The sequence below is a fragment of the Phaseolus vulgaris genome, chromosome 5 (assembly GCF_051622355.1).
Source record: "Phaseolus vulgaris cultivar YP4 chromosome 5, ASM5162235v1, whole genome shotgun sequence".
NCBI lineage: Eukaryota > Viridiplantae > Streptophyta > Magnoliopsida > Fabales > Fabaceae > Phaseolus > Phaseolus vulgaris.
Genome location: NC_143502.1, coordinates 42173284 through 42200256, shown reverse-complemented (window position 1 = coordinate 42200256; position 26973 = coordinate 42173284). Strand labels below are relative to the sequence as shown.

General features: G+C 29.7%; 3 protein-coding genes, 1 long non-coding RNA gene and 2 other non-coding genes across 11 annotated transcripts; 3 read left to right on the top strand and 3 right to left on the bottom strand.

The window, feature by feature from the left end:
* Positions 1–307: 307 nt before the first annotated feature.
* On the top strand, positions 308–4361 carry LOC137835912 (auxin-responsive protein IAA26). Of its 2 annotated transcripts, none has more exons than XM_068644663.2 (6): positions 308–1220; positions 1360–1928; positions 2639–2916; positions 3319–3466; positions 3889–3953; positions 4044–4361. In XM_068644663.2, exons 2-6 carry the CDS (start codon positions 1435–1437, stop codon positions 4088–4090), a joined length of 1032 nt encoding a protein of 343 aa, XP_068500764.2. In that variant the 5' UTR covers positions 308–1220; positions 1360–1434; the 3' UTR covers positions 4091–4361. The 2 variants fall into 2 exon arrangements, with proteins under 2 accessions (XP_068500764.2, XP_068500765.2); XM_068644664.2 differs by having other exon boundaries at positions 411–1220; positions 4047–4361.
* A 9539-nt stretch (positions 4362–13900) lies between these two features.
* On the bottom strand, positions 13901–15796 carry LOC137834545 (uncharacterized). 2 transcript variants are annotated; one of them, XR_016521038.1, is made up of 2 exons: positions 15288–15796; positions 13901–14953 (listed from the first exon to the last, which is right to left on the bottom strand). It is a non-coding gene; the product is annotated as an uncharacterized LOC137834545 (long non-coding RNA). The 2 variants fall into 2 exon arrangements; XR_011084917.2 differs by having other exon boundaries at positions 15450–15796.
* A 4319-nt stretch (positions 15797–20115) lies between these two features.
* Positions 20116–22657, top strand: LOC137834543 (protein IQ-domain 26). 4 transcript variants are annotated; one of them, XM_068642571.2, is made up of 4 exons: positions 20116–20276; positions 21211–21539; positions 21770–21976; positions 22057–22657. In XM_068642571.2, the coding sequence occupies exons 2-4, from the start codon at positions 21234–21236 to the stop codon at positions 22639–22641; spliced, it is 1098 nt and encodes a 365-aa protein (XP_068498672.2). In that variant the 5' UTR covers positions 20116–20276; positions 21211–21233; the 3' UTR covers positions 22642–22657. The 4 variants fall into 4 exon arrangements, with proteins under 4 accessions (XP_068498672.2, XP_068498670.2, XP_068498668.2 ...); XM_068642569.2 differs by having other exon boundaries at positions 20140–20276; positions 22054–22657; XM_068642567.2 differs by lacking the exon at positions 20116–20276 and having other exon boundaries at positions 20939–21539; positions 22054–22657.
* Positions 22658–23905: 1248 nt separating this feature from the next.
* Positions 23906–23979, top strand: TRNAI-AAU (transfer RNA isoleucine (anticodon AAU)). The gene has a single exon. It is a non-coding gene; the product is annotated as a tRNA-Ile (tRNA).
* A 914-nt stretch (positions 23980–24893) lies between these two features.
* On the bottom strand, positions 24894–25035 carry LOC137836245 (small nucleolar RNA snoR135). The gene has a single exon (XR_011085224.2). It is a non-coding gene; the product is annotated as a small nucleolar RNA snoR135 (small nucleolar RNA).
* A 910-nt stretch (positions 25036–25945) lies between these two features.
* On the bottom strand, positions 25946–26863 carry LOC137834542 (profilin-4-like). The gene is made up of 2 exons (XM_090302966.1): positions 26741–26863; positions 25946–26080 (listed from the first exon to the last, which is right to left on the bottom strand). Exons 1-2 carry the CDS (start codon positions 26861–26863, stop codon positions 25946–25948), a joined length of 258 nt encoding a protein of 85 aa, XP_090159092.1.
* Between the last annotated feature and the right edge of the window lie 110 nt (positions 26864–26973).

Below are 26973 nucleotides of genomic sequence, written 5' to 3'. Positions count from 1 at the left end.
TCTGCATGTTTTTATTGCAGAAGCCCTGCAAACATGGATCATGCAAATCCCCTCCCTCCAAAATAAAAACAAAAAAGCAAGCTTTGCTATCCCATCCATCAATTTCCTGACATCTCAAAACCACCCATCTTTTTTTATTTTTGTTTAGCCCTCAAAGTTGTGTTTTTTTTTTTCATCTCACAGATCTTATCCAACCCAAATGAATCTTTAATCAACCAATTATCTTCTAAAACTAGCATTATTACCATCATTACTAAAAGGGTAAAACTTTGTCCCTTTATGGCAGCGTGGACTTGAGCGTGCCACTGTCCCTCCCTTTGGACTTTCAAGTGCTTAGATAAACTAATTCGCCTTGACCCAGATCCAAAAGGAAAAAAAAAAGGTTCAAAATGATCAAATTGAATGAGTTTGATTAGGGAGAAAATCTTAAATTATACTGCAAGTCATTTTCCAGCACAGAACTAATAAAGGGAGGGGGTGTTTGGGGATATGTGCTATGAAGTTCAAAGGAATAGGAATAGGAATAGGAGCTATAAGGGTATAGGGGGGTGTTTGTGAAAGGCAGAATGAGTATCTTTAGGAGGGGTCAGCGCAACACAACACAATAGCAGCATAGCATGCTTTACTTCCTGTGCTAAACAACCTAACGTTATTTTATGAGACTTCATGTTGCGTGCATTGTGCTCTAATTCCGTTCCTGTTTTGTGTTCTTGGGTTGGTTGGTTGGCCAAGGGGAATCTCTCTGGTTTTTATCAACTCTGTCTCTTTTTTTTGCCTCCTCTCAAATAACCTCCCTCTCTCCTTAAAAAGAGGAAAGACACACACCTAAGACATAGAGAGAGAAAGATAGATAGAGAGCAGGAGAACCCACTAAGCGTGCAAATAAAAGACTTAAAGCAAAGCTAGATTGCAATCCCGTGCTATTATAGCTCCCTCCACCTTTGCTTTTCCAGTGTTTTTTTTCTCCCTTCCTTTCTCTTGGTGGGGTTTCCATTGAGCTGTGATAATACTTGTGTTCCTCCTACTGCTACCTTAACCTATCCACCGTTTTGCAGTGGCCAAAACCTTTTAAGGTTACATTGTAGGTCCTTCTGTCTTTCGGCTCAGAGTTTCTCACACACCAAAGCTCTTACATAACTTTGCCTACCAAGAAGCTGCTTTTTTTTTTCCTCACAACTACAGGATGTGGTATTTAGCTGATTTAAGCTGTGGTTAGACCTGTAAGAATCTCACCTCTCCAACACAGTCTATGATTTGGTGTCCATTTTTTCATCTGTTATATAAAACAAGACAGTTGTTTTCAGTCTTTTTTGCGTTTTTGTCTTTAACCTGTGTTTTATCTGTTGTTGCATGAAACAGTCTTGCATACATATATTTGGTGAGTGGTGTTTGAGCAAGGTGGAAACTTCCTTTTGAGGGTGGTGTGAACTAACGATGGATGAAAGGTCAAGAAACGAGGTATCTCCTCAGCTGTTAGATTTGATCCCAAACGAGAGAGAGTGGCAGATGAACAGAAGCGAAGGAAAGTCCTCAGAGGAGAGAAAGCTTGAACTGAGGCTAGGTCCACCCGGTGAGGACTGGTCTCTCATTGGTAAAATGAAGAACGGCAACACAGAAAGAGAAGAGTCTCTTCTCTCTCTTGGCTGCTTACCTTCTTCGAACATGTCTCATGCAATACTGAGCCCCAACAATGGGTTCCAAAGCAAGGCCTCTCCATGGCCAAACTACCACAACCAGGGTAACAACAAAGCCTCTTCACCGTTCCTTCAGTTCCCATCAACCCCACCTGTGATGGGAAAAGATGCTTCACAAAACTGTTGTCCTAAGGTGGCAGAGTTACATAATGGTTGTGGTGTGGGTGATAGCAAAGTGTTCTCTCCCTCTTCTGCAAATACAGCTGTGTCCCAGCCCAACACCTCTCAGAAAAGGTACTCTACCTTTTCTTTCTTGTATCCTTGTTTTGTTACTTTTCGACAGAGGATATTCATTCCCAGAGTCACGTTGTTTCATATATTTTTTGGTGTGGTCCATGCAAACTAAACTCTGCGCCCCGTATTTCTACTCGTTACCATATGATAGATCTGGTGTTTCACAACCCCTTGTTGCACGTTTAAGTGAAAGAAATAACTATTGAGTTTTCCATCATTAATTACCATTTATATGGTTATCCTCATCCTAAGAAAAAAATGGGAAGGGACAATTTTTAAGCTTTGATCTCCCTGTACCCTGTACTACCCGTTTTTGTTCTGCTATACTTCCTTGCCATGTTCTCCCAGATATGTCTACATCGGTATTTTGGTGCTATCTGTCATTTATTATGTGTCTTTGTTATCTTTCTTGAGGTTTGACATTGGCATGTGAATATCTGACCCTGTCTCTATTTCCCTCTCTTTAATTTCTTTCGTGGGGAAAGCCTATTTTTGCTTCTAGATTTAAACTTATAATAAAAGGGTACAAGCATTAAGTAATTCTAAGTATGTGAATTTGATGAGTTGTGCTAGTGTGGTAACTAGTGTGAGTTCTTTAGCCCCACCTCATCCTTTTGTATTTTAACTTTTAGCCTCGTTTATACCAGTTTCCCTGTTCACTTTCATGCCTGCCTAATTTGACATTTTCCTTGTGGACCCTCCACAAACAGAACTGCTCCCGCTCCAGTGGTGGGGTGGCCCCCTATTCGTTCCTTCAGGAAGAACCTTGCAAGCAGCAGCGCTTCCAAGCCACCGACTGAGTCACAGCCTGAGCAGCATAGCAAGGTGGCTGGTAAAAAACCTGTTGATAACTATGGTGGGAAAGGTTTGTTTGTTAAGATCAACATGGATGGAGTTCCAATAGGGAGAAAAGTGGACCTCAATGCTTATGACAGCTACGAAAATCTCTCTTCTGCTGTGGACGTGCTTTTCAGAGGTCTTCTTGCTGGTAATTCTTGTGACAATAATTCAATGGCTCTGCACATGTGGTCAACTAAATCACAGTTGTTAATTCTCTTTTTCAAATGACATTAATCTTCCTTGTGTGGAGTTTTTTGTTTACTACTTTTAATTGATTGCTACCAAACCAGACAAAAACACAAGCAGTTTTTTTAGATTTAAGACTAGCTAATGTACTTGGGGGTTGGCTTCATTAATTCAACATTTAATGCTTGCGGTCAATCTGTTTCACCAAACAATTTATTTAATATAGTTTCTGATTGGCCCTGTAGACAAAACCCAAAACCCACTTTCAAATTTTGTTTTTCCACGCTTTTCTTCAATTCCTGATTGTGAAGTAGGAAACTTTGTGAAGTTATCTGATTTTTGTCTTTTCCTACTGCTGGTTCAGCTCAAAGAGATTCCTCTGCTGGTGGAGTTAACAACAAGCAGGATGAAGAGAAAGCAATCACGGGCTTATTGGATGGAAGTGGAGAGTATACTCTTGTTTATGAGGATAATGAAGGAGACAGGATGCTTGTTGGGGATGTGCCATGGCAGTAAGCATCTTATTATCACCATCAATCTTCTGCACTATTGCTTAATTTAGTATTATAATATTATATATCTCCACTCAGTGTGTAAGGATTTACATTTTGATCTCAAAACTGTAATAGATATTGAGTTAGATTCCCAGTGCTTAACTATTACTATTATTTATATATATCACACAGTCTTTTAGCCAATAGTTGTGAATAAATCCGAAACAGTACATGCCATGGCATGTCTGTTGTTTCACATGATAACACCTGTACCACTGTCTCCTCTAGGAAATACAAATAAACTATAAATTAAATGGTGCAATTGGCTTTTCTCTTTGATGTTTTTTTTAATGATTTAGTTATTATTGCTATAAAACTATGATTGGCACCAAAGATAATTTTATTATATGGTTTTTTTAATGTCTGCATATGTTTGGCAGCATGTTTGTATCAACAGTGAAGAGGCTAAGAGTGTTGAAGAGTTCAGAGCTTTCTGCCTTTACCCGTGAGTTGGAATCTTCTATTTTTTTTTTTTTCACTTCCCTCACTTTGTTACTGTTGTGATTGAAAATTGAAGAAGTGCATGTTGTTTCAGTAGGCAGTAAGCAAGAGAAGATATCTCTTGACTCGGCCATGAAATGAAGAGAAGTTTGAGGTTGAAGGTTTGAGGTTTTGTTCCCCTGCTGAAACTTGAAGACTCCTACGTTTTGGTTGTTTTGTCTGGTGAAGATCATGGAATGAATTACATTACAACTAAGTAATGTGGTGCATATATCTTTTTAATTTTGAATGAAGATTTGAAATGTTTATGGGTTGTATAAATAGGGAAGGGAAAACTTCACTGATGTGTGTACGAATGTTGAATGATGTACTGTTGAGTAACCATTAACTTGTTTATGGTTTGTATTTTGAACTCTCTTTTGTAACTCTTCTTTCTCAATGTCTTAATAATTTCAAATCTTCTTCATCTTAATAATCTTCAACGAGATGTCTTTTAAACAAACATTTAGAAAAAAAAAATGTCTACTTGAGATAATCAACAGTAAAATGTCTTCTAACAAGATTCAGAAAAATTTCTTTAGATAAAAAAATCTAAAAAGCCACTTCAATTAAAAAAAGTTCAATCTACGTGACCATCCATTTTTAGCACGCTTCCTTTCATGTTTTTAGCACATCAAAATCATGTTTTTATGTTTGAAATTCCTCCTTTTTTATATGTAGGAATGATATATAGATATTTTATAATATAAAAGTCATTGAAAATCTTATTTTGTGAGTTATGATATTTTATAATGGATAAGGAGATCTAAATTTTATTTTTTGAGTTATGAGTTGATGTTATAGGGTTAAGTTAAACTTTATTTTTTAAATATGTTATTGTTCTCGAGTTGGAATCAAGGGAACGATCGTCTTTCTTTTTGATTAGTTGGTCTATTCTTTCTTCTTTCTTTTCGGAATGATCTTTGTGTACTCTTTTAGTTGTTTTACTTATCGTCTTTGCGAACTCCAAGTTAGGATGATATCCGCAAAAGACACTTTGACACTAAAATGAGATTTCGGTATTTAGCACTCGGTGTTATTAGTACTAGATGATGACGTATCTAATTTGTGTTTATTTATATGATTATCATGAACTCTTTGTTATTGGGTCAAATTACGAGTTTGAATCATGATTAAGAGTGTATTACCTAATACTTGACTACTGATTAGTTGGCTTAATCTTCTGTTTGAGTGCAATAATTTTGATCGTGTCGGTCGACCTTGACCGAATACTGAGCCTCCAGATGTCGTATGAACCAGATTGGCATAGGTATCAAAATCATTAAACATCCATGATAGAACCATTTAGAGTTTATTTTGAGTAGAGTTTGGTGAGACGAGATTTAGATTATAGTTGGAGGATGTGTGTGAACATGTATGTTACATGAAAGAATTAATGAGAGTGTAAGAAGTAATAGTTGGAAATAGTGATGGCATAAAGGGATGGTCAAAGAACATTGCATCTAGGGCTATGGTAAAGTAGAAAGCGATTATGTTTGGGGAAGAATGAAGGAATGGTCGTTGTCGTTGGGAGGTGCCTAACTTGGATATGTGAAGGTGTGAGCGTGGGGGTAGAGATAGATAGGGGTAAGCTTATCCTCTAAAAGGGGACAAATAGACACATACATTCTTTAACTTTGCGTGACTTAAGTGCTTATGTGCGTCTCTTTTGTCCCTAAAGGGAGTTGGTGAAGGGTAGGGGTTGACCCTTCATCTTTATAAACTTCCTAAAACCCAATTATTATCACACCCAAACACAAACACAAATATGGTTTCTTTCTTTGTTTGTTTGTTTGAATTGGATAATTCCTGGCCCAACTTATAACTCCCAAAAACCTATTTCTATACCATTATGGATTACAATTACACCATCTTCTGCTTTAATGTAACACTTATAAGTAAGTGGGTTAACTCCCTCAACTCACCCCCAAAATTGGATAATTCCAAAACTGCAATTCATTTGAAACAGGCAACACGCGTTACAGTTTCTATGTGAAATCATTGAGTTTTTTTTTAATAATGTTATGATATGAGAATATATTAATGTGATGGTTGGAAATCATCAGGCCAGAGTGTCCCCTCCTGGGGCACGCATTTTGCTTAGAGAAAGGGAATAAAAAGTAAGGTTATTTACATTAAGTGAGTGTAAAAAATATGTGGAAAATTTGTAAATTATTTGATTAAGTGATAAAATAAAAGATTTGTAAAATAATTTGTATGGGACTAGACTTGGACGAGTTAATATTCAGTTTGTGTTCACCAACACGGTCAAAATTATTAAGCTGGAATAGAAGGTTAACAGATCAAAACAATGATAATTATTAAATATTAAGCAAGGTATTATTAATTATGATTCAAATCTTGATTTGCATGTACTTATGATAATTATATAAATAATAGTCACAAGTTTCAAGAAAAAATACGTCATAATCACACATTAATTGTATCGAACATCGAATATCAATATCTTACTTGAGCATCAGAGTGTTTTTTACATGTACCATCTCGATTGAGTATGTGAAGGCTAGTGAAAGAAAAAAGGAAGAACAGTTCAAGGGAAGAAGGTTGTTTATTGAAGAGAAGAAGGAAGGAAGGTGACAAAGTGAGAAAAAAGATAATAGTTCTCTCAACTCCAATCCGACAACATAATTTAATATAATAAATCATTTTCAGAAGGATAAATTAGAATTAAAATAAATTTTAAATTAAAAATTTATCATAAAATATTAATAATAAATTAAATTATTTTCACAAAATAACAAAATTTAAATTATTATTTTATTATTATATAGAAACATATATTAATAATTAATAAACAAATCATAAACATTGTTATATATATATATATATTAAAACATAATATATTTTTTTTCTTTAAGTCGTTGAGTTAAGTTTACAATATTATCGATTATGTGTTACTTTCCTTATCAATCTCTTTATTTTTAACGCTGTCTTGTTTTTTTTATATTTTTTAATAATTTATCTTTGCATTTTTCAAATCTTTAGTTCTATCACGTGTTTTGAACTATGAAATTCAGACGCTTCTCTTAATTGTGTGTCGGTGTCGGATATTTATATCGGACACCGACACTCGTATGACACTTGTACGACACGTATTCGTGAAGTGTCCAATTCAAAAAGTATTTGTTGGATTTCTGACAATTCTAATACAGTTCTAACACAATTTTAAAAAGAAAAAATACATTAATTTTCTAAAAACTCAAATTTATTGTATAAATTTTTATTATGATTATAAAAATAAGAAACAATTTTTATTATGATTATAAAAATAAGAAACAAATCGTTTTGAATTAGTCATGAAAAACATTTTTCTGCTCCAAAAAATAATTTGAAACATACTTATGCATATAAATCTTTATTGTCAATTTATATCCGTATCTCCATATTTTACATTTTAGATATTATACGTATATTTGTGTCCGTATCTATTTCTTACTAGTGTCTGTGTGTTTTCAGTGCTACATAGGTTTTGAAGCTTGGATTTGAAGCTTGGATTGAAACACAAGTTTAAGCTAAGAGGTTGATCAACCTCTTTTACTGGTTCAGAATTTGGCTATATGATTTGGTTGATGGTGACTATTATAATACTCATGAAGATAACTGACATTGAGTGTATATATGGACAAGGCCCACAAATAACAATTGCAACTTTCTGAAAAAACTACATATTTTAAGACTGTTAAAAATTGAAAAACTGGCTAATTTGTTTTTCATTTTTTCAATTTACTTTTCATAAATAGAATTTAATTTATATTTTAAATTGAGAATCAATAACATAAATAAATCGAATAAAAATATTTATTCTATTTAAATATACTACTAACTAACTTTGACTAAAACAATTTAAATATACTTTTCTTTTAAATTTTTTAGAACAATATTTCAAATTTAGTAATTAATCTTAACAATATTATTTTAGTAAACTTTAAGTCGAAAAACATTGACGCTGTGTATGAAAAAGTTGTTCAAAAACTAATTTTTCTTCCCTAAACTCTTGAAATTCAACAAGTTAAAATAAAATAATAATTATAAAAATACCTTATAATATATATCTTTGTTTAACAATTTTATACCGGTAATAATTATAAAATAAATCAAAATCAAATAACAAAATATTAGTTTAATTTAACATTTATATTTATAGTAAATTTAAATTAAATCAGAGCGAAACCTATTTCATAGGTGACTATTTAATGAAAAAAAATCAAACAAAGAACACCGATAATAAAAGATATAACTCAGATAAAGAAGAAAAACACACAATTCTGAGTATGTTTAAGGGAATTGTGAGTGCATTTTGATCATATGTAGGTCACTTCCACAAGTGTCTTTAGTTCCATTGATTATATCGAGCTTCTATTTTCTTAATTTTTTTTAATTGTTGTTTGTAATTAATAGTATTTTAAATTTTCTATGATAATAGTTTTATTGCTGATCTTGGTGTAAGTCAAAAGGACATTGGAATATTTTGTGATACTTAAAGTGCAATTTTCATTTAACAAGAAACCAAATGTATCACAAGAATATGAGATAAACAAATATTGAAAATTCTTATAATTTTTCTTCTTTAAATAATAAGAAATATGTTGTTTAGAACCAACTATATTTTTTTTTATGTCAAATACTATCTTTCCATAACATACTATAAAATAGTTACTCATATATTATAATTAGTTTAAACTTTTAGTTGATTTTAATTTATATTTTTTATAATAAAAAATAAAAAATAAATATAGTCTCCTAAATAGGATATATGTATAGCTTAAAAATGTATCATCAATTACATATCATAATTAAAAAAATTTATTTTGTTTTAGGAACTAAACAAAATTAACCAAATGTAATTATTATCATGTCTGTAAATGATTATTTATTTATTTTACTATTATATGTAAAAAATAATGACGATGTTATCAATACCATAAATATAATTCTTGGAAATATTAAAGAATAATATCACTATTAGAAAAGTGATCTTGAAGAATGCTAATGATATATGCGATAATTAAAAAATGTTATTACAATTTCCTTTCCAAATATGATTTTTAAACTATTAGTAACAAATATAATTTAGTCAAAAATATTTTCCAGTAACAAATTCAATCGATTTCTTTAGTGTTATTTTTTTTATTAAAATGGGAGTTTTATTTTAGTAATTTGTATGATAAAAAATCATTTGCAGTTAATTTGAAAAGTCATTAGTTAGTCAAAATTTCAATTTAAATATAAAAAGAAGAACATAAAAAAGCAAAATAACTTATTAATTATAAATTATTTTAAGTTTTTCATAACAGTTTATGGTAATCTTATAAGTTAACCGTATACGAGAATAGTTTAGTTTTCTTTCTTATTTGTTCATAGAAACAACTTAATCTGAGGATTAATATAATTAAAAAAAGAGTAAAAAAACTTGCTTGTTATTTTTACGTTTAAATTAATCTCAATTAACGTGTCACTTGTAATGTTGCATTAAGTATGTTTTTTTTATGTATCCACAACTAGTTTCTGACTGCAATTATAAATTTTGAAATTGAAATTAAAAATTTAATCAAAATTTTCAAGGCAATAATAATGTGTTTAAAACTTCATTTCGTATTTCAAAGTTTTAAAAATCATTATTACTAGTATTATCTCTCTCTCTCTCTCTCTACATAAGTTATAGACAACAAATATTTTTCAATATATAAATTATATTTTGAATTTATTAAGAATAATTTATGCTGTGATTTAAAATTATAATAAATAATTAACTATTTATTTTAAAATTTACTGAAATTTAATTTAAGTAGATAAAAGAGAATAAGTTGAAAGAAATAATTTGTAAGAACTCAAGTATGTTAATAAAGATAAGATAAATGTAGGTAAAGAAACGAAGAATATTTAAAAAAAATATACAATTAAAGAAATAATAATAATGAGAATGTCGATTAAAGAATAAAGGGTTTCTCCAACCACTTTTCCTTAAAAAAAAAACAGTGAAAAAGGGTAAAACTCTCATTGTTCAAAATATGTATTTTAAGTTGCTTATAATATAGTAGTAAATATAATAAAACCTGTTTTCCAATGATACTAAACTTACAGAAAACATAATATTTTTTAAGAGTCATTCATTATTATCATTTACCATTACAACCATTAATTATAATTTGTTTATTTAGATTATATGCAGTCAACATCTTTAGGAAATAAAACATATATTATTTTTAAATAAAAGGGATTTATTTGTCTTTTTTCTGACTACACGTGCAGTTCTTCCAGAAGCCATCTAAATCAAAATGCAAATAATGTCTTGTGCTTTTTATGGGGCGGTGGAATTATGTTGTCGGATCAAACTGTCATTAGTGATTAACTTTGGTAGATAAACTTTCAAGTCAATTATGAATTTCTTGGCCTCTCTCTCTCTCTATATATATATATAAAATCTCACATTCTGCACACACGCACTGTGTTAATTAGTCTCATACATGAATGTTCCATCTTCAATCTTTGTTTCATGCACAGTTTAATTAACTCCATTTGCATCAAATCAACTCATACATTTCAAATTACTTTTAGATATACAAAACCGTTCAACTTAGAAATTTGTAGCATCTTCTGTTCAACTTCAATACTGCAATTCACATTCTAGCTTCTAGCTTTTTACACAGTATAAATAGTGAGTTATTTGATTGCCAAAGAACTTTGTTTATGAAGAAAACCTTGGCAATATCCTTCAGTTGGAGATACTATATCTTATGTATTGTGATCATTATTTACGAAAATGCTAGCTAAAATGATTAAGATCTCACCAACCATACAAAACTTTTCAAAAGGAGTATGAAGCAAGCGCATAGAATGATATATTTATTGTGGCAACCAACAGAATATGGTTCTCAGTTAATCTTTCTCTCCTATGTCCCAAATAAACAAGGAATTGATTAAGCATATATAGGAGCTAAGTAAGATCTGATATATATCAAAGGGAGCAAAAAACCCTTCACAAGAATCACTTAATTAAACAAACATTAATCCCATAATAAAGAAAGAAATGTGTTCTTTATCTTGATGGAATTAATTAACAGTCTCTGACAGATAAAACCCAAAAATTCATGAAAAGTACAAACATATGGTGCACCAGAAAAGGGGCAAAGCAAAGGAAGAAAAAATTATACAGCTGAAGATTCCATCCCTAATCAGTAGCTAGCTAGCCTCTACCTATTAACTCAGCATAGACTTCAATATCCTTGTGGTCGTATTCTATCTATGTAACATGTTTCTCTTGGATTTGTTTTGAACACAAATAATCACTAGCTAGAGAAAAACGAAACAGCAACCACATCTAGTTCCACATCTAGCTAGTGGAACAAAAATTAATAGGTAATAACAATTAAGTATTAATATATATATATATAGGCTTCATCAGTAACTTGCCTGGCTTGAGCCTGTGTGCCTGTGTAGACTAGACGACAGTATGAACAAGAGAAATCATGGTGTCATCACTTTCACCTTCAGCTTCTGTTCTGCCATCTCTGCAGTTAGATCCACCGTAGTAGGCGGATAGTTTTAGCTAGAACCGCCTCTAAAACCATGACAGATATATATATATAGTGAAGAATAGGCTTTTAGATCAGTGAGTGATAAAAAGTCAAGTAATTAATGGGTTTGGGAAAATAAAGGGTGGTGATGATATATATATATATATATGTATATTTATATGTATATGAATAATAATGATAATGGATCACCCATTAGTAACTTTTGTTCTTTGACCCAACCCTTCTGTTCTTAGCCAAAGATGTAATCATGCAGGTGTGAGTGGGATTCCTTTCATTTTCATTTTTTTTTATAAATTTTTTGTTATCAGTTTGAGAGTATTATGAAGGCACTCAGGACCTGCAGGATCCTCCTTTAAAGGGTACATAACACGATCGATCATGCTCTGGACACTGCGCAAAAATATTCAGTTATTCACGTTCTTTTATACCCAGATCATGATTGGCCAAGTTATATATATATATATATATATATATATATACACATACATATTATGAAAGCTAGACCCTTTTAAAATTTGACGAACATTCTATTAGGGTATCACATTTCTTATACTAATTATTATTGATCCCATTTTCCACAAGTGGGTCAAGGTTCTGAAACTCGTCAACTAGGGTTTCATTTCTGCGTGGACAAATAAAAAACAAAGCAGTACTCGAAGAGACCACAACAATTTGGGGCACCTTCCCCAATATATATAAAAGTAACCATAATAAGTATGCTATTGGCCAATAGGTGCCCTTTTTAGTCAAAATTCAATTACTATGTCAAGCTCCTCTTCTTTTTTATGCATTCTTTTGTCACTATCACTGCAATTTAGCAGCCAAAAACAAAAGAAATAGAACACATGAATGGACTAAATAACAAATAGTTTGAAAAAAATACAGCACCGACTACACTACTATGCATAAACAACAATTAAAAAATCATATAAAAACGGTTCAAAAACTATTACTGTATATCATCATTATAAATCAGCTAGTTATGGTTCTAAAACCGTTGTTATAAAACCATCTTGAGAAGAAGCTGTAACAAAACAACAGGCACACGCGCATGAGGATTATGGAGTACTGATTAGGGTTTCAAATCATTAAACTATGAGCTTCAAGAACATGCTTTAATAATAAAGTTTTTAAAAGCTATTGGACTATTTCAATAACATAATTATTAAATCCTATCTGCATATGAAATATTATATATATAGTAAATATTAAAGGCGAAAATAGTATGAGATGATCTGAATTATTTCAGTGTTATTTTGGTTTTCAAAATGAAATGATTTCATTGTTGTTTCCCATGCAATTTCTGTCGTACTAACCACTACCACTCATCACTACTTATGTCCATACCTTCGTCTTCTTTAACGCAATTCGTGTCGTACTAACCACTGTCATTCATCACTACTTGTGTCCATGCCACCATCTTTAAGAAACGTAACCATCATAAGTTCTCTAAGTTGCAAGAAATGAAAGAGCATAACCATTATCGAAATAATGGGATCAATATATACCAAAGATATGTGGGGGAAAAACAGGAAAAAAACAAACCAAGTGCTAGTTTTCACTTTCAACCATAGTGGACCACTTCAAGCAAAAACAACCTCACAATCCCTGCAATTGCATGTCTTTGGAGGAAACATCAAAAGTGGTTAATTCCTAATGGCACCACAAGCCCGCGATGGGATCTGGTAAGCACTCAGGTTAACTTGGTTTATCAGATTCCTTTTGTCCTATCAAATCTCATGCTGTTGCTCATCTCTAGTAACATTCACAATCATATATTAACACTGCTTTATATTTTAAACATTTGCATGAAAGAGGTTCAATTAACTAATAATTGTTGATATACTTTTGTTAGTAGTTTCAAAAACAACATTTTTCTATCATCAAATTTATATAAAAGTCCGTGGAATTTATATTTAGACTAAAGTCTGATGGTAAGAACTCGGATAGGATAGTAGAAGTTTTTTTTGTGTGATTTGTCATTTTTTTAATTGATTTGTCATTCTTTTTAAATGAAGTTTGATTTAAAGGTTTGTAAAGTCTGAAAAATATATGTTTATTAGGATTTGAGCAGTTGACTTTGGTAATTTTTGTTAACTGTTGAAACATCCTGAAGTATTATATAAGAGTCGAGACATCTTTAAAGTTTCTCATTTTATTTATTTATTCTATACTCATAAAAAAATAGTGAAATCTATATTTTGTTATTTTTCTCTATGAAATTGTAACAAGACGTATAATAAGTGACTAACAATAACTGGATTAAAAGGGTATTTACTTAAAGTTGATTACATCTCATAGGATTAGGACAATTATGAATAAATAGAAAACATGAAACCATAAAAGTAAAACCCACTGAAAAATATAAGTAAATGCATTTTCAGAGAAAATGGTAACACTGTGTTATTTATTCTAAACAACACAGACACCATAGAAATTAGGTAGTGTTACATGGTTTCTTGGAGGTCTCACCATACCACTTTTTTTCGGTTGTGGAGCAGAGCCACAGCAGAACCAGCAAGCAGAAGCAAACAGACACAAAAATCCAAGGGGAAGCTTGCGGATATATAGCAAGTTTTCTAAGACCTAATGAGATGTTACATGACATAAAGTCCAACTCATAAGAAATTTAAAGAGCATAGTGAACTTGAAAGAATTGGTCTACTAAGTAAAAGTGCAAGACAAGGTAAATATTTTACATCTGATGAGTTTCTGTTTCAATCTACCCGTCCTACAATTTCAAGTACAGTATTCTGATCTGAAACTTTTTCTGCCTTAAATTGACCTGTAATAGTGTTTTCTTACTCTTGTGTTTTGAAAAACCATAGTGGAGAGCAACTAATCCACTTTTGTGTAGTCTCATTGGAATGAAGTGCACTGTAGGCAACTTGCCACGCCCTTTTTCTATTACACGAGAAGCCACTTCTTCCTTCACTTTCTCGTGATTCGAATCAAGCTAACAGAAAAATGACTCTTATTCCTCACAAACACATGCTTACATCCAATAATTTACCATAACAGTCTCTTTGATTATACATAAGAGAAGATTCACCCCTGTTTGATTTAAACCTTTTTTGTGAATTGGACAAGGAAATATGCCAAGAACTAGTTAGATTGCTTTACATAAAACGTTATTAACCATCAAGTTACAAGGAATGAGAGTATTCAATAGCATTAACCTTTTTTAAGAATGATTCAGACAATGATTTCAGAAACACCTCCTCCACGCACTGATCTTCTATCAGAACTTCCCATACTTGGCTTAATGCTCAAAATCCACCTTCCATGGCTATCATGTGCTTTTGACTATCACCGTTGTCTTTTTCCAAATTTTTTTCAGGATATATACCAAGATGGCAGCAGCAGAATGAGGAGCATAACGTCACATAGCAACAATAATATTGCAGACCTTAACAACCAGCAGGGTATCAGATACCATTGTTGAAATTCCCAAAAAAGTATAGCAGGTTTACATGGCATTTAGACTCATGATGAATCACAAATTCAAAACAACACTGAAAAATTGCAGGCAGAGCTCTAAGTGGAAGTTCATTCAGAAACAGAAATAGTACTCAAAAGCTTCACTGTGCTGGAGTTATTAAAAAGCCTTAGAGATCATATCTAATTGGTGATAAAGCTACAATAATGTATTATACCTTAAATTGAGGCACTTTTTAAGTTGTGATCAATTCTATACTACAGAGTGACCAACCAATAAAAATCCAAATAGTATAGTAGTCTACCTTAATGTGAATGCAACTTTCAATAGTCTGGTGGAATAAACAATTAGCCATTTTTGCATACTACTCTTGAAGATCAATACGTGTATGATTGAACATAAGATTTCAGGTAAAGAAGTTATCTAATTAACCAATGGAACTATGAAGCAATATAAACTCACTCACCTGTTTGCCAGGGTTTAAATTCAAAGTCTCTGCATCTAAAGCAAGCAAGAAAGAATATACTCAGTTAATGGAAGGTAAGAGAAAGTTTCACCACTCTATATTGATGAGCTGCAGTGAGTAGTATTTGATTAGATTTTTTATATTACAAAATGGTTGCGTTTTGTAGAAGATCCATTGACAGAATTTAAGAAAGCAAGAGAAGAAACAGTTAGCATTTCCCAAGAAAGAAGGAAAATGAGGTTGAAGATGTACGTAGGTTGTACATGTATGTTGGTTCATTTGTTGTAGTACCTAAAATGAGGACGCTGTTGTTTGTGGACCTATCTTCTGCTAATGTACCAACTGCATCGCTGACCCATTATGTAATCTATAGATGATGCAGAAAAGTACAACACTCGCTTCAGAAACCATTTTCCTTCAAAATCATATCTACTCAAATCACAAAACATAATGAGATCTACTCAACATTCAAAATAATTAATACTCAATTTTTTTTAAACATAACAAAGTCTCCAATTTAACTCAAAATCTATTTAGCTCATAATTAGTTTTTTTTTTTTTGACAAAACAATATAAGAAAATCATATCATTAAATAGTAATTAATTTTTTTTAAAAATAATTAGTTAATGTATTAATTAAATTAGATAATAATTTAGAAACTAAAAAATTATTAATATTTAATGTAGTTTCTATTATTAATAAAATATTATAAAACGATTTTTAAATTGGTATATAAATTAGCTATCAAAATTTTATCTACTAATATTTTATATTTTAAATTATTCTGACTAATAGAGACTAATTTAGAATATAAGTATAGTTAGTAACTAAACTTTGATAGCGATTAAATACTAATTTAGAAATTATTTTATAATTTTTTATTAATAATAGAAATTATTTTAGACACTGATAATTTTTTAGTTTATAAAATATCTATAATCTAGTCAATATAGTAATTAATTATTTTGGTCTCTAAAATTAATTTTTATTTAATAATTTTCTTGTAGTGAAATGATATAATTTTATTTGATGTTTTTAAAATAAAAATATATATAGGATGGATTTCATAAATTAAAATAACTTTGCATTTAATTGGCTTGCCTAGGCCTAACTAAATTTTAAAATATTACAAATCAGTAGAAAAATTCACCATAAAAAATTGTACAAGTGAAGTTACAGTTGGAATGAAAAAGAGAGAGTTGGAAATAAAATGAGGAAATTATAGTTGGCATTCAGAAAGAGATTAATATTTTTTTATGTTCCAACTATAAAATTAGTTGGAATTGATATCTCTGTAAATTCTTGCCAAACAATAAACTATCCCAATTTCACACGCAACAACTTCTTCCTACAACATCTAACTCTCACTCCTCAAAAGAGATACTAAAGAAAAACTAAATAAGAATCTAAAAATAGAAATTATAAAATAAATTTGTTCACTTCAGGAAAAGCTTAGCAGCATGAAACTCTATTACGTTCAAACAAAATTATCTTATTTTTTTTTAAAATACTTATAATCTCAACTAAAAAAAGACTATGAAATAATTTTTATCCAAAATTAACATAAAGTTAATCATTATTAACAGTTAATCATTCTCTACCTACACAAGATATCTTTTAAAGATCAAATCATAATGGAGTATGGAGTATTTACTTCCAAAATAAATAATACTTTAAATATAACGCTACAAGAAAATTATTAAATAAAAATTAATTTTAAAAACAAAAAATAATTAGTTAATATAATGATTAAATTAAAGATATTTTAGAGATTAAAAAAATTATTGGTTTCTAAATTAGTTTTTATTATTAATAAATAGTTTCTAAATTTTTATTTAATTAGTTACCAAAGTGTTACCTACCAATTATTTAGATTTTAAATTTGGTAGCAAAAATTTTGGTAACTAATTAGATACCAATTTAAAAACTATTTATCAATAATAAAAACTAATTTAAAAATTAATAATTTTTTTAATCTTTAAAATAATCTCTAATTTAGTCATTATAATAACTAATTATTTTTAATTTTTAAAATTAATTTTTATTGAATATTTTTTTAGTATAGTAATTGTAAGTAACCTTAATAATATTATCTATGACTTGAGGTAGGTACAAATAATTTATAAAAAATTAACAACTCATACCCAATCAACATACCCAATCAATGACAATAAACTCAATGGTACATCAAAACATCTGTGTGTAATATTTCAAATTATAGGACAGTTGGTTAATGAAAAAGAAAAGATTGAATTAATTATAAGAGTAAATTTGATATGTTACAAACCATCTTCTAAAATTAAATTCTTTCAAAAAAAGTTATTTACTCTATTTTTTCAATTAATCTTTTTAAATCTATAAACATATTTATCTAATTAACAAACTTTTATAAATGGTGTTTTAAAAAAATAGTAGAGAAATATTTTGACTTTCTTTTTTTGGGTACATAAAACATAGATAACTTTTGTTCTTAACTGAACACAAGCAGAGGTACTTTCACTTCTGACAAAACTCAACTAACCTAACAAATGACACATGTGGGGACATTTTGGAGTGTCAAATACTAACATTTGAAAGCTTATCTTAATTGGTGCTAAGATATAAAATAATATAATTTCATTTGAATAACATGCTCTAAATCTTTAACTTATTTTAGATTATGATGATTTTTTTAAAAGATTGATTCATAGTTACTTACTTTTACCTGTCAAACATTAGTTTAAGAGTTTTTCTTTCTTCTTTTTTTAATCATTAGTTTTTTAATTTTATTTTTTGGGGTGTGAGGATCCAAAAAATGATTTAAAATTTTATTAATAATTAATGGTGAATATATTATGCATATTTAATAAATATGCATAGGTGTATACGAATTTAAACATTAATTACTTTTAATTATTATAAAAATAACAAGATTATTATATACCTACATATAACACTATGAAAATATTAATAAAAATTATATTTTTAACATCATTTTGTAAGTTATGTTTATAATATCTGTAATATCTTTTATAGGATAAACAGTGCGTTGACATATCTCAACTTTAGTACAATAAGAAAAACTTATACTTATTATTGTGATTTTATTTTGAAAAGATCATTAATCATTTTTAATTTATAAAATAGAGAATAAAGAATAGAAGATTTTAAGATTAATGACATATTAATGTTAATTTATAATTAAAGTTATTAATAATTAGCGTAAACACAAGTGTTGGTGTTGTTGCACCTGTGCGTATATATATATATATATATATATATATATATATATATATATATATATATATATATTTAAGAAAAAAATATTAAATTACTTTTTAAATGGAATACCAAATAAAAATAAAAATAGATATTTAGAATGTTTTTCTGCATATTATTGAAATAAAATAAAATTATAATACCTTCATTAATTGAATTATAGAAATAATCAAATTATAAAAAATATATCATTCATAATTCTTTTAATTTAAAAAATTTACAAAATTTATTTATTATTTTCTTATTTTCATATTTTTTTCAAGATTAAAAAAAATAGAATGCTAAGAATTATGATTTATTTGATTTTCATAATTAAAATAATTTTTGAGTTACAACGTGAAATAAATAAAAAATAACAAAAATACATAATGAGAGTGAAAAAAAAAACATAAAGTTGTTTGGCGAGCCAAAGATTTTCAGTTGGTGGAAGAAGAGCTAAATAATTTATATAATTTTGTTTTCGAAAAACAGTTTTCAAAATCAATTTAAACTATAATATCATTTTTAAAATTTATTTATAAAAATGAATATTTTTATATGTGGATATAATATATTCGTATTTATTAAAATAAATTATAAATCTACCCTCTTAATATAAATATGTGAATAATACTATTTTATTTAATTTTAAATATTAATTTACCTACAATTTATCGTTTATTCATATTATTGAGATATATTAAGTACTATATATCCAAATTCTCTAAGTAAAAATCATGCAATTTAACTATTCATATTAATAAAACCAATTTTTTTTACTAATTTTATAAAAATAAATTATTTATGAAATTTTACTTAAATATCTAGTATATACAAATAATAAAAATATAATATATTGTTTGACATTTAGTAACTGTAAACTAAATAATAAAATAAAAATAAAAATAATAATTTTTAAGAGATGAAGATATAAAAAAAAAATTACTTACTTTTTCATACTAATAAACCGATCAACAACAAATTATTACACATTTAAAATTTAAAATTTAAAATTGATATGCGCTCTTTAGAAAATAACAGTATTCATTGAAAAAAAAAAAATTCTATTGAAATTTCATTATTTATATTTTTTTTTTTATAATTCTATGCTCAAATATGCAGAGGAGTGTGATTTTTGTTTTCATTCCTAAACAAGATCATTATACAATTCATACTTTATATTTTCTATTTTTTAAAATCTATATTTAAAATAATATATATATAAATAAATAAACCAACAAATGTTGAGTAAAAAAAAATCAAGTAATATCAAAACCTCCCCCATAAAATCGGACAAATATCAAAACCCCCAAGATATTGATTCAATATTTGAAGAAAAAAAACAAAAAATGTAAACAAATCCAACAACCAAAATCAAACATGATTAATAAGGTGCTATTAATTTTGTTTACCCCAAGAGAGTCAAATATCAAAAGCTTTGGAAATGTGAAGGGGAGAAAGAATCTAGAATTGATTGCATTGGATATGAAAATTCCATTGACACTTCCATTCATCACTCTTTTTAGAAATACCCTTTTCACTCAAGTGTAGTTTCAGATTTTGTAGCAGAAGAAACTTCAGCAGGGAAGGTAAGGATGCAAGAAAGTTTTCTGTAATCACTGTTGAAAGATACTGCATGGAACTGAAAGATCTTTTTTCCATTCCAAGAAAGAAACTGAGATCAGAAACTCATTTTGACCCATTACCTGGGACCAAAAAGATGATATAAGTGCCCTTTTAATGGCTATGCTGATGTTTAGTACAGCAAAAGAGGGTAACCCAGCGTTGAAGGGTTTGAACCAGAAACCATCATGAGTTTGTCAGTGGTATCTTTTATCTTTAGTAGTACACGTTGTTGCTGCAGTAATTGAGAGAGAGAAGAAAAGAGCTAGAAGGCCTTTTCAGTAGTAGAAAAATACAAGCCAGTGGAAAACTCAGAATTAATTGACAGTGTCTTTTGTAGGTTAACAGAGACCATTATTGGAGTGAGTGACTGAAAATTAGACGCTCTTTCTCTCTTTTGAATTCAACACATTGTTAAGCTTTTTCCAGTGATTATTATTACTTTCTTGTGTGGAATTTAACCTTTCTTTCTTTGTCTCTAATTCTTGTCTCTCATCTTCATTTGTGTCAGAGGTTTGTCTTCAAAACCATATACATACTTATCCTTTCATTTAAAAAGCTTTGATGTTTGTTAATATGATATAGTATTATTAATCTATTCCTTCCTTCCAAAACTTGTTCTCTTCTCATCACTTCCCTGTTTGCAACCTGTGTCATACATTCTGATAGATTTTTTTAGACCTTTCCTTGCACTGAATTCTACCCTTTTGCTATATCACTATTTTATTTTTTGACTTCAAATTGCACCAGTTGCTGGTGTCACATTGCATTGAGCACCACTTGTATTCATTTCCTTACTACACTTGTTCACCCACTATACACCCTCCTTCTCTATACACCCAGAGGGAAATTCACTTCACTTGGTTCATATCTGAGTTTAAATTTGACTTCACCCTCCAGATTGCAAGTGAGAGAGGGAAATCATGGGCAAAGCTACTAGATGGTTGAAGGGGCTGCTGGGAATAAAGAAAGAGCGAGACTACTGTGGCTATTCGAGCTCACTGGCTCCTGACAAGAGAGAAAAGACACAATCACAGAAGGATGGAGAGAGTCACATTACACCATCCACCCTTGATCATACTAGACACAGATTCTATGTTGCCAAAAAAGAGGGTGTGAAGAAGAAACAAGTTGAGAGATCAAGAAGGTGTGGCAGAGACACCTTGCTAATTGGAAGCAAGGAGTGCTGGGCTGCTGTGTCAATTCAATCCTTTTTCAGAGGTTATTTGGTAGGTGACACTACTTTGTCTTCCAATGAACTTCAAATATAATTGCTTTTAGTTCTGCATTTTTTGCTTGGTTTACACATGTTTGCTGAATTGCATTCTTATTCGAACATACTCTCTTTTAGCTTATTGATGAAACAGTGATTTTTTTTTCATTCATGGGGTGGATTCTCTCCAAATAAGTTTAACTATTTAAATCCTTGATTCAACTTTTAACAATGTGTTGCATTCAGGCGCGAAAAGCTCTCAGAGCACTCAAAGGATTGGTTAAGATACAGGCTCTTGTTAGAGGGTATCTAGTTAGAAAAAGGGTTGCTGCAACTCTTCAGAGTGTTCAAGCAATGATAAGATCTCAAGCTGTTGCTCGATCAGTTCGAGCTCGTCGTTCCATGGACAAGGAGAATAGATTTCATCCAGAATCTCCTTCCAGAAAATATGTGGTAAAAAATTGGTCACTGTTCAATCTTTTTTCCTTCAACATTAGTCATATTTTTTGTTCTAATTTTTTCTCTTGTAGCAGCAACTGTTTGATGAAACAAGAAATTATCAATGTGGCAATAGAAGGGCAACCATATACTCTAAGGAGCCCTGGAATGGATTTGATGAGAGCTCAAAAGTTGTTGAGGTTGACACTCGCATGGCCCATTCAAGATGCAGGAGCATCAACACTGCAATGTCTGAATGTGGAGAGTATCAAGCAATGTCATCTTCTCTTCCATGTCCAGTTCAAGGTCGAATCTCACTTCATCAAAAACAGCACCCTCAAGAGTTTGAATGGTTTTTCAATCTTGATGAAGACAACAAGTTCACCACAGCACACAACACACCTCGTTTACCAAAATGTATGATACCAGCTACTCCTCTGAAGAGTGTTTGTGGGGATACCTTTAGGCCTTGCTCCAATTTTCCCAACTACATGGCCAATACTCACTCTTCTAAGGCCAAACTAAGGTCTCACAGTGCTCCAAAACAAAGACCTGAACTGAGAAAAAGGCTTTCAATCAATGAAATTATGGCAGCCAGAAACAGTGTTAGTGGTGTTGGAAAACAGTGGTCATCCAACCCAAAAACACAAGATTACTACTTTTTTGACAAGGTTATGTAGTCCTGCAGAGAATCAAGATGAATAATGAAGAAGACAATGAATTGAAGTGATTACTTTTAAATTTGTTTTGCTGATGCTAGCTAGTAACAGAGTGTTTTCTTTAGGACACTTTTTCTTCTTTTTCTTGTAACAAACCATTGTTCATGTTAAAGATTAAAGAACCTGGTTTAGTTTTATCACAGCTTGTCTCAGTCTGAACTCTAATCCTTTTACTATTGTTCATTTTCTTGACTTTCAAATTCTAACAAAATTATACATTCATGCACTTTTTTTCTTTCTGTTTAAGCCATTCCACTCATGAATATGTTTACCATTTTTTTTCTTAAAATACTCACTAAGATTATTTTAAAACTTTAATAAATTATGTTATATAGATTATGAACATAACAATTTTCAATATATATAAAAATTTAAATAAAGTTAAAATCATCAGAGTGATACAAATTTTTAATTTTTTAAATGTTTCTATTATATTTTAGCTTTTCAAAAAAGACAATCACATAAGAAAAAAAGAGAGACCGTGATCAGTGATACTGCAAAGATGAAAGTGTAAACATTACATTTTGTGATCATGACGCAAATTTATTCATTATGACACAAATTTATTGTACTTTTGGAATTTAGTGATCATGACATAATTTAAATATATATGTGTATATACTTGAGATGACTCTTCGGATTCGAATTTGATTTGACAAATATTTGACAATACAATTAATTTTAAAATTGTGTATTTTAAAATGTAGAGTTTAAGAAATACGAAATTGAAACAATGTTATCGTACACGTTTCAAATAAATAATATAAATGTAAAATAATAAGAAATGACCAATTAAACAATCTTATTATAAATATATAATTCAAAAATGATTGTTTAAACTTATTCAAGATAAGTTGAGTAAAAAATTTAAAAATTATGATTTAGTTATCGTTTTATCCTATTTTAATTTATTTTTTAAGTGGTTTTAGTCTTTAAGTTTTTAAAATCATCCATTATAGCCTGTTTTGAATTTTTTATGTTATTTTTTTATTTATATATTTTAATCAGTTAAAATATTAGAATGGTTTTCAATGTAACTAATTTCTTTTTTAAATGTGTTAGCTACTACTTAAAAAAACCTCATTTTCATCACAAGTTTCACTGTATTCTTTACGTCATTTAAAAATAATAAACAAAGAAACCAAAAAACAAATTCTTATTTTCAATTTTGAATTGAATATTCTATACATTAACAAATAGTTTCTTTAGTTCTTTATTACCAATTGGCCCATTAGCTCAGTTGGTTAGAGCGTCGTGCTAATAACGCGAAGGTCGCAGGTTCGAGACCTGCATGGGCCAATAATTTTTTATTTTGTTTTATTTCATAATAAAGGTTTCCTTAAGGTTAAAACCGATTAAATTAGCCAAAACCAATTATAATGAATTTATTGTAATATTTTTAAAATCATTAAAAAAGTAAATATAACATTGATAATAAGCCTTAATTAATTTGAAAAATTATTACGGTGCCAATTCTACTTAATATTGGGACATTGCATTTTGATTTTTCTTAATTTGAAAACACTATAAATTATAACATATAAATGAAATTTAAATTTTATTTTATGAACTTAATGTAATTTTTTTAAAATCATTGAAAAAGAAAAATATTATCACATTGATAATAATCCTTGTTTAATTTAAAAAATTATTATGGTGTCAATTCTGAATATAGGGACATTGTCAATTAGATTTTTCTTAATTTGAAAACACTACGAATATTAATTTAAAAAATTATTATGGTGTCAATTCTGAATATTGGAACATTGTCAATTAGATTTTTCTTAATTTGAAAACACTATAAATTATAACATATAAGTGAAATTTAATTTTTATATTATGAATTTATTAAATATTTTATTCATACTCATTTTCAAAAGCAAATTTTACTATTAATTTTCTTATTTTTCTGTATTGAATTGTCTGCTATATTTCCAAGGGCAAATCTCGGTGGATGTTCTGATTGCTGTATTAGGTCATAACTTCAGCCAAAATAGAGAGAACTAGTAACAGTGAACAAAATCTGAAAACCAGAGAAAACTTGAAACAATAAGAACAAAATGTGAAAACGGCTTTAGATTTTGATTTGGTTCATTGTAGAATGGTGTTTCAATTTAAAAATAAAACAAAGATTTACAAAAGAACATAATAAGAATAGATTTTGGGTAAAATTTATGAAGAAAAAAAAAGTAGAGAAGGGGGAATTGATAGGAAGATGTAGGGAAAATGATTGTTGTGATTTTCAATAAAAGGATGAAACACAACTGCCCACTTTCTCAAAAGGATGTTGCAGAGAACTCTTTCGGAAGAGTGCATTGAACACAGCACAACACCGATACACACTATCCCTGCTCATTACAAACCCTAAATCCAAAATCTGTGTTCTTCTAAAGGTTAAACAAAAACAAAAACTAAACCAATGAAGAGAATTTGCAAGACGTGCATATTTATAGGGAAACAATCAAACCCTAACCTAACCTAACCTAAAGTCGTTCACAGCATCAACACTTACTGGACCTTGGGCTTAGACTCAGGCCCAAACTTCATTTTCCGGCCCATATAGCCGCTAAGGTTTTGGGTTAATGCTGTCAATTTAACCGCTTCAAATAGGTATATAATAATTATAATATAATAATACTTATTATAATCACAATCAAATTTTACTTGAATATAAATAAATAAAAATTATATTTCATATAAGAAAAAAAGTATGTACGAAAAACTGTTGACAAACAATTTGGATTCACGAAAACAGTCTATTTTCTTAGAAAAAAAATTTGTTTACTAACTTTACGATTGAAAAAACTTTGTTTTTCTTTCCCTATAAATAACTTTTTTTAATCAAAACAGCTGAAATCCATAAGAAAAAGTTTTATCAAACAAACATGTTCTTATACTATTGGAATTAAAGGAGAGTCGGAGTAAGTAATTCAATAAAACATTTGTTTTGATAAGGTGGTATATACTATTAAATTTTGTTTATAAATTTTATCATGAAACTCAATCAAACAAATCAAAAAATACATTTGAATAATTTTCTTTTAATGAAATGAGTTAAAAAAAAAAAGTTATTATTTTCTTACTGAAGATACAATATTCTCAGCATATCTTTCACTGAATGTACAAGATTGGTTTGAGAAAAATGAAGTGAATCAAAGACCATTGCATTGTACAAGAAAAACCAAACACTGAACCTGAAATATAAGATTTTTGGTTCCTGAATTCAGAGGATTATTTTTTAGCAGAGTAGAGTTTGAGAAGAGATCTATAGGCCCTGCTCAATCAAATAATCTCCCAGAGTCTCAACAATCATGTTACACTGTCCTGGAGGCAGAGGTTCCCCATAGATGCCAATCACCAAACCTTTCTTACTTTTCTTAACAGTGATCCCACCACCACCCTGCATAACAACACCTCAATATAGAAAGTTTGAATCACAGTCTTTCAAACGTTTATGGGGTGAAAATTTTAACTAAACTATAAGAATGCGTAAACTATGATTTATTCATTGTCTGTGAGTGCATAAATTATCGGAGGGTGAAGTATAGTCTGCTATGCTATGAATCTCGGACACACTTCTTAAAAATGATGTTCGTATCAGACATCAACAAACACGCTAAAATGTTCAATTTAAAAAATATTTTTTAAATTTTTCCAATTTTAATGAAGTTCCAACACAATTTTAAAAATAACAAATATATTAATTTTCTAAAACTTAAATTTATAATATAAATTTTTATTATAATTATAAAAATAAAGAAAGAAATCACTTTCAACCAAATGTACGCATTATATCAGTGTCTTATTTGTGTTACATAGGTAGAGTATGGTTTAGAAGGATAGAAAAGAATAATCTTCTTGCCGCGAATAACAGCTCCAGGTTCACCTTGGATGACCATGTACTTGGTATCACCGAGGAGCAGGCCCGTTGGGGCAAGCCTTCCAGGTTCATATAATGCCTTCAATTTCTCCTCCCTTAAACTGCATCTCAATTACATTCTATTCTTCATTTCAAAATTAACCAGAACACAACAGAAACCTAATCAGCTAATGAACTAACCTCAGGAAATGTGGAGCTCTGCGCCCACACAGTGCCGTCGTGGCCGATGATGGCGGCGGCCGCCAGAGTGTGGCCGTCGAAATCGCACATTAGGTGGTCATCCACGTAGGTTTGCCAAGACATCTTCGATTCAATTCAATCTCTGATAACTTTCTGTTTGATTTGTAATGTGAGATAAATAAAGAAATAGATAGAAGGATGATGAATATGAATGAAGAATGATTATGGTATTT

What these genes read in the sequence shown, in the direction of transcription:
- LOC137835912 (XM_068644663.2), top strand. Translation starts at nt 1,435, where the DNA reads ATGGATGAAAGGTCAAGAAACGAGGTATCTCCTCAGCTGTTAGATTTG. An exon ending in CCCAACACCTCTCAGAAAAG is followed by an intron (nt 1,929 to 2,638) that starts GTACTCTACCTT and finishes CTCCACAAACAG; the next exon opens with AACTGCTCCCGCTCCAGTGG. An exon ending in AGAGCTTTCTGCCTTTACCC is followed by an intron (nt 3,954 to 4,043) that starts GTGAGTTGGAAT and finishes ATGTTGTTTCAG; the next exon opens with TAGGCAGTAAGCAAGAGAAG.
- LOC137834543 (XM_068642569.2), top strand. Translation starts at nt 21,234, where the DNA reads ATGGGCAAAGCTACTAGATGGTTGAAGGGGCTGCTGGGAATAAAGAAA. An exon ending in CCTTTTTCAGAGGTTATTTG is followed by an intron (nt 21,540 to 21,769) that starts GTAGGTGACACT and finishes TGTTGCATTCAG; the next exon opens with GCGCGAAAAGCTCTCAGAGC. An exon ending in CTCCTTCCAGAAAATATGTG is followed by an intron (nt 21,977 to 22,053) that starts GTAAAAAATTGG and finishes TTTCTCTTGTAG; the next exon opens with CAGCAACTGTTTGATGAAAC.
- LOC137834542 (XM_090302966.1), bottom strand. Translation starts at nt 26,863, where the DNA reads ATGTCTTGGCAAACCTACGTGGATGACCACCTAATGTGCGATTTCGAC. An exon ending in AGAGCTCCACATTTCCTGAG is followed by an intron (nt 26,081 to 26,740) that starts GTTAGTTCATTA and finishes GTTGTTATGCAG; the next exon opens with GGTGGTGGTGGGATCACTGT.